This window comes from Morone saxatilis, unplaced genomic scaffold, assembly GCF_004916995.1.
Source record: "Morone saxatilis isolate NCDOM2014 unplaced genomic scaffold, NCSU_SB_2.0 Contig2, whole genome shotgun sequence".
Taxonomy (NCBI): Eukaryota; Metazoa; Chordata; class Actinopteri; family Moronidae; genus Morone; species Morone saxatilis.
Window position 1 is genome coordinate 27,056,404 of NW_023339762.1, and position 9,303 is coordinate 27,065,706.

A 9,303-nucleotide genomic window follows, 5' to 3' on the forward strand; every position below is an offset into this window, starting at 1 on the left:
TAATATATAACAGTAGTATAGTCTCTATAATATGATATATATCCATAGTACTTCCCGACCTGTGCGTCCGGTGGCCGTGTTGTTGTTCAGCAGCTCTCCGCTGACAGACTGAACCGTCACGCTGTACGTCTGTCCGGGCTGCAGGGAGCCAAAAGTCACCTCATTGTGGTGTTTGAGGACAGGCCGGACGTCCAGCTGTCTACTCTCTCTGTACAGGAACACCGAGTATCCGTCCACATCGCCCTGACTGGGAGTCCAGCTCACCTTCAGACTGCTGCTGTCTCCACTGTTACTGACGTGGATGTTCTTCACTTTACTGGGAACTGAGGAGGGAAGAGACCACAGCTCTTAAAGCAAATGACTCTACTACACTGCTGTAGAGATACATGGAGCACTTGTTTCCACTGATAATCTGAAAACATGATAGTGTGCCCTCTCTAGAGTTCCCTTCTATATTTTTGCCAAATATGTGCCGAATGTTTGTACTCTGTTTACAGACAAAGTCTTTTACACCTGTGCAAGAACCACATGAGCACAAGTTTTACTTAGTATCTCCAATATCATCTGCTCACCTGTTCGGCCCTCTATGAACTGGGCCTTCTGGTTGGGCCCGCTGAAGGTGGACACCAGGATCTTATAAAGCCGTCCAGGTGTGAGCGATGTCAGGACGCACTCTCCCACACCACTGCCCAGAGTGACGGGAGGAAACACCTTCATGTCGTTGAACAGCAGCTGCACCTCGTAGTGATCCACGTCACCAGGAGCCACCAACCACGTCACCCGCAGATCCTCGGTACCCCGACTAGCCAGAACCAGGGACCGAACTGCCGCCGGCACTGCAGGACAGACAGGAGATGAAAGTGAGGTCAGATCTCAAACACAAACTGAGGATCCTTACATCCTTGATCATCCTACACCATCATCAGGTCAACATTGTGGTTAAAATGGACAGCAGTTAATTGGTGAATTCCCAGTTGGATTGCAGTTTTTGTTGGGCTCTTCATGTCTTTTGTCTCACCAATAGAGTAATCTCTATAAACAGATACCTGTATATGAACGCAGCTAAATGCTACACATGAAAGCCATTGCAGCTCGTTTCGTGGACATTGTCACATCTACGTTGGTGAATTAAGGATTTATTTCCACCAAAAACTAAGAACCAAACCTCTATGAACAGAAACAGTTTAGGTGAGTTTTTTTATTTGGGTTTCTGTCCATGTTGCTGTCATTAATGCGTTTTTTTTCAATGGAGTCTGGTGGGCAGTAGTGCCTGTTGTGTTGTGCATGATTGTGTTATTTGGCTGCTAATTTTGCATTATCCAGACATTTTTATTTCACCAGAACATTACAGTGTTTGTGTATCAGAGGGGTCAGAGGTCACTCACAGGTCCTGCCGTGGGTTGATGAGCTGGTTTCGTATTTCCCGCTCCAGGTGCTGACCAGCACCGTGTAGAGTCTGCCAGGCACCAGGCCGTTGAACACGCACTCGTTCTGTGTCTTCAGAACTGTCTTGTTCTGCAGGAATACGTTGTTGTGTTTGATGAACACCTGGTAAAAGTCGAAGTCTCCGGCGGCATGACGCCAGTACACCTTCAGGTAGTCGTCCCGGGCAGCGTGAGTTGCTGTCGGGTTCTGAACTTTTGACGGCTCTGAGACAGAAAATAAAGGTTTAATTATTGTGAACAACAATTTCATATAAAGCTCTGGATCCCAATCTAAAAGCTCAGTGTGTAACATTACTGTAATATAATATTCACAGGGATGTTTTGATTAGTGTATGATCTGCTTCTTACTGATTAATTTTAGTTACTAATCATTATTATATATATATATATTAAAAAATCAAACATTTAATTGGGCTATGGGTTGATCGGTAAGTGTCTCTGTACGGTAGACAGTTTCAGAAGCTCCATTTTAAATGACGACTCACCAAACTTCAGCTTCTTCTTCTGGGCGGTGGTCTATAGTCGCAATGTGTAGTACAAAGAGCTATAAAAATATCTCCAGCAGCGATCATTCAGATCAACAAGTTGTAGTAACAGTTTTTATTGTCTTTACTGCTGATGAAGACCATGTGATATGACTGAATGTTTCAGAACAGCTACCAATGGACCTTCAGGTGAGACTGTTTTAACTGACGTTGGACCCTGGAGGGCTGGTGTACTCACGTGTTCTCTCCTGGACGAAGGTGTGGTTCTGGTGGATGCCGCTGCGGGACGTGATGGAGATGTTGTAGAGACGTCCGGACACCAGAGAGTTAAAGACGCACTCTGGGCTGGATTTAGAAACAGAGACTGTGTGGAGCGTCTTGTCGCGGTCACTCAGGGTCACCAGGTAGCTGTCCACCTCACCTGGAGCCGGACGCCATGACACGCTGAGGAAGTCCATCCGACCGTTGTTACTGACCGTCACCTCCCCCACTGCGGCCGGGACTGAGGGAGGAGACAGGAGGTGACATTAGAGACAATGTTTTGTGAAAGATTGCTTCAAATTTTAAAGGTGACATCCATATAATGTTCCTACAATAATCAGTGTATTGCTGAGTGAGTGAAGTTTGAGTTTGACTTACAAATTTAAAGGGAAGACAGCAGCCTTCAAATTAGTTTTCTTAACTTTTTACAGTGGAGCATGATTGTAGGATAGAAACCCTACAAATTGTATTTCTTTGCTCTTTTAAACGTCCTCAGTGAGGTATAAAATATTTCCCTGCAGCAGTAAAGTGTGCACTTCCTCCTCCTGACAGGAAGTCACTGACACACAGACCTTGAGAGCTTGTTGTTGTTGTCGACACTTCCTGAAAATTCCTGACAAATTCCTGCTTTTCAATAATGTCCTGCCAGCATGTCTCAGTTATTACGCGCTCATAACGTACGGAGATGTTAAACAAACTGTTTTTACACGCTCATAACATACGGAGATGTTAGACAAACTGTTATTACGCGCTCATAACGTACAGAAATGTTAAACAAACTGTTTTTACGTGCTCATAACATTAGGGGGTGTTAAACAAACTGTGATTACGCGCTCATAACGTACGTAGATGTTAAACAAACTGATTACGTGCTCATAACGTACGGAGATGTTAAACAAACTGTTATTACGCGCTCATAACATTAGCGGGTGTCAAACAAACTGTTATTACGCGCTCATAACGTACGGATATGTTCGACAAACTGTTATTAAGCGCTCATAACGTATGGAGATGTTAAACAAACTGTGATCACGCGCTCATAACGTACGGAGATGTTAAACAAACTGTTTTTACGCGCTCATAACATTAGGGGGTGTCAAACAAACTGTTATTAAGCGCTCATAACATACGGATATGTTAGACAAACTGTTATTAAGCGCTCATAACATACGGATATGTTAGACAAACTGTTATTAGGTGCTCCTAACATTAGGGGGTGTCAAACAACTGTTATTAAGCGCTCATAATGTACGGAGATGTTAAACAAACTGTGATTACGTGCTCATAACATTAGGGGGTGTTAAACAAACTGTTATTAAGCGCTCATAATGTACGGAGATGTTAGACAAACTGTTATTACGCACTCACAACATACGGAGATCATCTTACCAGTGCGTCCCTCTGAGACAGTCTGTCTGGAGATCTGTCCGGCTCTGACAGTGGTCACCACCACCCGATACAGAGCTCCGGGTCTCAGGGCGAGAAAGCTGATGCTGGTGGTGTCAGCCTCCACGCTCTGGTTCTTAATGACGCTGCTATCATGGACCAGCAGGACTCGGTAAGAGTCCAGATCTCCGGAGGCTCTTTCCCACCGTGCCTGTAGACTGTCGGTGCTGGCCCCGTTAGAGACCTGCAGCCTGGTGACTGGAGCCGGAGCTGAGAGGAACCACCACAGACACAGAGACCACTGACTCCATCTTTGTTTCTGCACCGAGCATCACAGCAAGACTGTCAGCAAGCTTTAATACTAATACTAATACTACTACTACTAATACTGAGCTAATTATTCTTTAACTGTCCATTACTTTAATGCTAAGCTAACTATTCTTTAACTTATTATTATTATGGTATAATCTCTATTGGTTGACCATTTTATAATACATAAAATATAATCCTACATATCTAATTTTTTCCATCTTTTGGAGAACAAACATTAGTGCAGATAAATCAGACTAACCGGTCCGTGCAGTCACAGAGGTGGAGCTGGTCAGGTTGCCGCTGGTGGTCATCACCATGACGCTGTACAGGCGTCCTGGGGTGAGAATGTTGAAGGTGCACTCTCTGGCATCCCAGGAGAGGGTCCTCTGAGCCACGATGGTGGCAGGGTCCGCCTGTCCAAGGACCACAGTGAAGCCGTCCCATTCGCCGACAGGTCGATTCCACACGACGCTCAGAGTGGTTTCATCAGTGTGACGGACAACCATCTGCTGCACGGGACGAGGTGCTGGAGGGACGATAATTATTAATAATAAAAAATTGTTTCTATTTTGTTTTCTTATTTTCATTTGAAGAAATAATGTCCATGACTTTAATGCTAACTATTCTTTAACTGTCTATTACTTTAATGCTAAGCTACCTATTCTGACTGTCTGCTATCTGTTTATCCATAACTTTGAGCTATTTTAACTATAACTGTAAATTTTTTTACATCACATTTTTTTAATTTGAATATGTTTTGAATGCATGATGGTCACAATAAACTCTGTCTGTGACTGACCTACACTGGAATTCTCTTTGAGTTAGATAACAGAAGGTTTAAATGTTAACTGACCCAGTCGTCCGTGGCAGTGCGCTGTGTTACCCAGAATGCTGCTGTGAACAGTGACCTCTGCCTCGTAGAGTCGTCCTGGCACCAGCCCAAGGCTTTGGATGGAGAACGTGTGCTGTCTGCTCACTTTACTGATGGTCTGGTTTACCAGAACCGTAGAACTGTTCCTCAGCAGGATGCTGTAGTTCTCCCACTGGCCTCTAGGGGGCGACCAGCTCACCCTCAGTGTCCTGCCATTGCTGAGCGGCAACATGACAAGATCCGACACCCGCTCAGGGACTGAAACAGGACAAGACCAGGAACAATCACTGAAAGTTAAACTGACTTCTGGTACTGAAAGATTTAAATAATAATTTGCTGATTAATAACAATTAACAACATTTGACAACTTTGGCTTCTTTTGTTTAATGAAAAGAGAGTTTTGCAGAAAACATGATAATATTTCTCAAATTAAAGCAACAGAAACCTTCACTGCATGTTGATTCTGGCGGCCCCTGTGGACAAAGGCAGTAATGTTTCTACTGCCTCGTTTCATTGATTTGAAGACAAATCTGACATTAAGAATAACTATATAGAAATATCCAATCTTCTCTCTGATGGTCATCTTTGTTTATGTAGTTTATATAGAGGCAAGCCCTTCCCCTTTCTTCTCTGTGCTCCAATCACAGTTGAGCAGAATCTGAAGCAACTTCCTCCTTTCCTGTGCATGGATATGCTATGTCCTATCTGTGTTGGAAAGACAGTCACATCCCAAGTTAGCTAATGCTAGCGAAACATTAGCTGTAGAACACTTCAGTACCTCAGTCATACAACTATGACTACTGCTATAAAAATCTAAAACAGAGTTGTAATAAATTCATTGTAGGTTTGAATAATCTAAAATTAATTTATTTGTCAGTTAATGTCTCTAAATATTACAATACCCATAAACCTCTGCTGCTGTTGCTATGCAGTCGCACCTTCAAACACACATTCAAAACACCATATTGATCCAGAAGAATGTGAAGTTTTGTGATTGGCTGTTGGTGAAATGCACCCTGGGAGTTGTAGTCCTTCGGTTTAGATGTCCACAAAGATATTTTCTAAGTGAACCTGAAGGAACCTGGCCTGATACCTGTCTGTCCGCTGGTCCTGGTCTCTGAGCTCTGCCCTCCAGATGTGGTCCTGACACTCAGTTGGTAGCTGCGACCGGGGGTCAGACCCTCGAAGACCACATGGGTGATGTTGGGAGGCAGGCGGCGCTCCTGCAGGGTCAACCCCAGAGCCATCAGGGTAATGGAGTAAAAATCCACACCCCCTTTAGGGGACACCCAGGAGGCCTGCAGGCGGTCTGAGCTGCCGTTGTGGTCCAGCCTCAGATCTGATACGACTGCTGGGACTGTGGAGGACGAGACACGTTCTGTTAATGATTTTATTTATCTTTATTTTCATCAAGAACAAAACATCTGGCGGCCATCCTTGTTTGAATAGGAGACTGAATATCTTCTTCTTCTGTAAGACTCTTCAGAACTGGAGGAAGTGATGTTAAAAACATCACATAATATTTACCTGTGACCGCCTGTTTGGAGGTGGAGCTCTGCAGGCCGACAGCCTCTGTTACCACAGTGACGGTGTACGGGGTTCCGGGCCGCAGGCTATCCAGCTGAACGGAGGTCACAGTGTTTTGTAGAGTGACGTTCTTCAGCAGAACCCCATCCTGGTCTGCCAGCAGAACCCTGAAGCGTTCGATCCTGCCTGGAGCGACCTGCCAGGAAACGTTAAGGCTACGCGAGGCTGAGGGCGCCACTTGGAGGCCGCGGACAGACGACGGAGCTGCAGGAGGGACACAAAGCATAGCCCGTTCTTATTAAACTAAGGTTAGCAAAACACTAGCTAACTATCTCGGTAATCAACAACATTTGTTAGCTAGCTAGTTACATCAGATAACTAATGTTAGCAAAATTAAAGCTAACTAGCTAACTAACAATTACTGTAGACTAGATAGTGTTAGCTAGTGTGTTGCTACTGTAGACTAGCTAGTGTGTTGCTAACATTAGATAACTTAAGATGTGATTGTGTAAATGTCTCTTTTATCTTTGTCCCATCTCTTAACGGTGGTTTCCATGGTTACAGTGGGACATGAACACAGGACCTCATTGAGGGGTCCTGGTCTGGTTGTGGTGAAGAGGACTACATACCTGTAGCAGCTGAGGTGTGGACAGGTGGAGCGGTCTGGTTCCCAGCTGTAGCCAACACGCTGATGTTGTACCGGGTTCCCGGGACCAGGGAGCTGAAGCCAGACTGGGGGGCTGCAGAGCCCATTATTCTGGTTCTGCGGGTGGACCCGGAGCTGCTGTCCTCCAGAGTCACATCGTACCAGTCCACGTGACCGGCAGAACGAGACCAGGACACCCGCAGACCTGAAAACCCGCTGTGGACCACAGACTGGTTCTGAGTCTGAACTTGGTCCAGCTCAACATCCAGAAGAGCCGGACCCACTGGGTCTGAGAAAGGACAGAGGAATGGGGATCGGAGTTCAGATAGAGGTCTAGACTGTGATAATATAAAGTATTCGCCTGTTTATACTGACAGTACAACGGGTATTACGAGTTCCAAATGCTCCTAATAACGGTACCATTTACAGGTACAGACACAGTACTCAGGTACAGTCACAGTACCCAGGTACAGACACAGTACTCAGGTATAGTCACAGTACCCAGGTACAGACACAGTACTCAGGTACAGTTAAAGTACCCAGGTACAGTCACAGTACTCAGGTATAGTCACAGTACCCAGGTACAGACACAGTACTCAGGTACAGTCACAGTACCCAGGTACAGTCACAGTACTCAGGTATAGTCAGTACTTCACTACAGTCAGTACTGTCCATCACCTAAACTCACCTTATATAACTTTATTAAGACAATGTTTCAGGAGCATTTCAGACAGAATGAGCTGATGAAGGTCTGAGGACCAAGTTTTTAACTTTTAGGCTTTTTTGCAATTAAATTACAGAAAAAAAATATTTGTTTTTTGTTGTTGTATAATTTATCAAAGTCAAAGATAAGTTGTCCAGAGAATAAAATCTCAGAAGTCTGGTGACGTTTGGATCAATGTATGTGAAGGAAACATCGATTGGTTGAATTTAGAGAAAAGTTGGGTTGATTTCAACGTCCATAGAACTGAAGAACGTCCCTCCTCTTCCTCATCTGTGCATCCTGTGTTTGATGGAGGACGTTGATTCAATTGTTTTAGCTGCTTAAAGAATGAAACCTTTCCACAGAGCTGCTGTGAGTCCAAACAGGAAACAGAAAAAAAACACACAGGGTGGGGCAGGACGAGGAGAACAACCCCCCCAACTCAGTTCTGAACCCTGACCCGTTCTTAATAATGGTTTCCTCCCACAGGAGCCTTCACTGCTTCCTGTTGGCAGCTCAATATGTCTGCCTGTAACACCACCCAGATCATGATATACAGACACTGTTACTGTAACTTTAATGAGCTTTCATTATTCTCTCACATCATATTTGTTGATCAGTGTTCACGGTAGCTTTAATATGATCTGATGTAATCATATAGGTACAGGCAATCTTTAGCTCTCGAGAGCTGTTTTCTAATCTTTGTGTGCAATAAAAACATCCGCTGCTGCAGAGACAATGTGAGGAGGGAAGTGGCTCTGGTGTTTCTGGGAACAAACACTTGAGGTGGGATGAAGACCATTGTTAGAGAGATCAGGACACTCTGACAAGGCTGGGGCCTTGACTGTATGCTAAAGGATATACAGAGGTTTTCAACACGCAGCAGCAGGTCAAATATATTCAGGATCCAGTCATCACATATGTAGCTCAGGCTACAGTTAGCTAGCTGGGTGATCCAGACTTGCATCGCTAATCATTAGCTTTGTACCGCTACGTCATTTATTGTTGGCTAAAATCAACAGTTTGTCAGAATACATAAGTTAGTATCATGGATCACATTAGCTGGGGAACCTATTTGACGATTTATAAGCTAACGTTAGCTAGTGTTGCACACTGTTGACACTGTAGGGAAGCGGAGAGAGAAGGCACTCGGGAGCATAAACGTCACATTCTTTGGAACTTTTAAAGTAAGACTTGCGTAGTCTGCTGCATATAATAACTAGAAGTTCCAGAAGGAAGAGTCCAGAATGTTTGATTTTCTAGGAGTTGGACGCAAGGATGCACACAACGTAATACACCTTCCTACCAACAGTGTCACATGATTTATGTGACCAACAGGTATCTGTAATGCCCCAGAGAAGAAGAACAATACATACAATATATACAGTAATACTTAAAATGCAGCCTTGCAAATGTTTTCACTCTGAATGTAAAAGAAACTGTAGTTTTAGAGTTTTAAAAACGTTCTGTTGTGTCGTCTCTTTCAGACATTCAGCTCGACAGTCAATTATTCAGCTCTGGTTAAAGTTAATAATGACCTTTTGATTGTTTCAATTCAATTCAATTCAATTCAATTTATTTGTATAGCGCCAATTCATAACAGAAGTTATCTCAGGACCCTTTTCAAATAGAGCAGGTCTAGACCGAACTCCTTTTAACATTTACAG

At 44.0% G+C, this 9,303-nt stretch overlaps 1 protein-coding gene across 1 annotated transcript in view; it reads right to left on the reverse strand.

Annotated features, from left to right (window-relative positions):
• The window catches only part of LOC118330695 (receptor-type tyrosine-protein phosphatase beta-like), a gene marked incomplete at its 3' end in the record, with an annotated part of 17,883 nt that overhangs the window by 3,032 nt on the left and 5,548 nt on the right, over positions 1-9,303 (reverse strand). Inside the window, 10 exon segments of the mRNA XM_035665345.1 lie at positions 60-323; positions 573-836; positions 1,386-1,649; positions 2,169-2,432; positions 3,581-3,847; positions 4,149-4,415; positions 4,743-5,018; positions 5,854-6,117; positions 6,288-6,551; positions 6,917-7,222. Coding sequence (XP_035521238.1) covers positions 60-323; positions 573-836; positions 1,386-1,649; positions 2,169-2,432; positions 3,581-3,847; positions 4,149-4,415; positions 4,743-5,018; positions 5,854-6,117; positions 6,288-6,551; positions 6,917-7,222 — 2,700 coding nt within the window.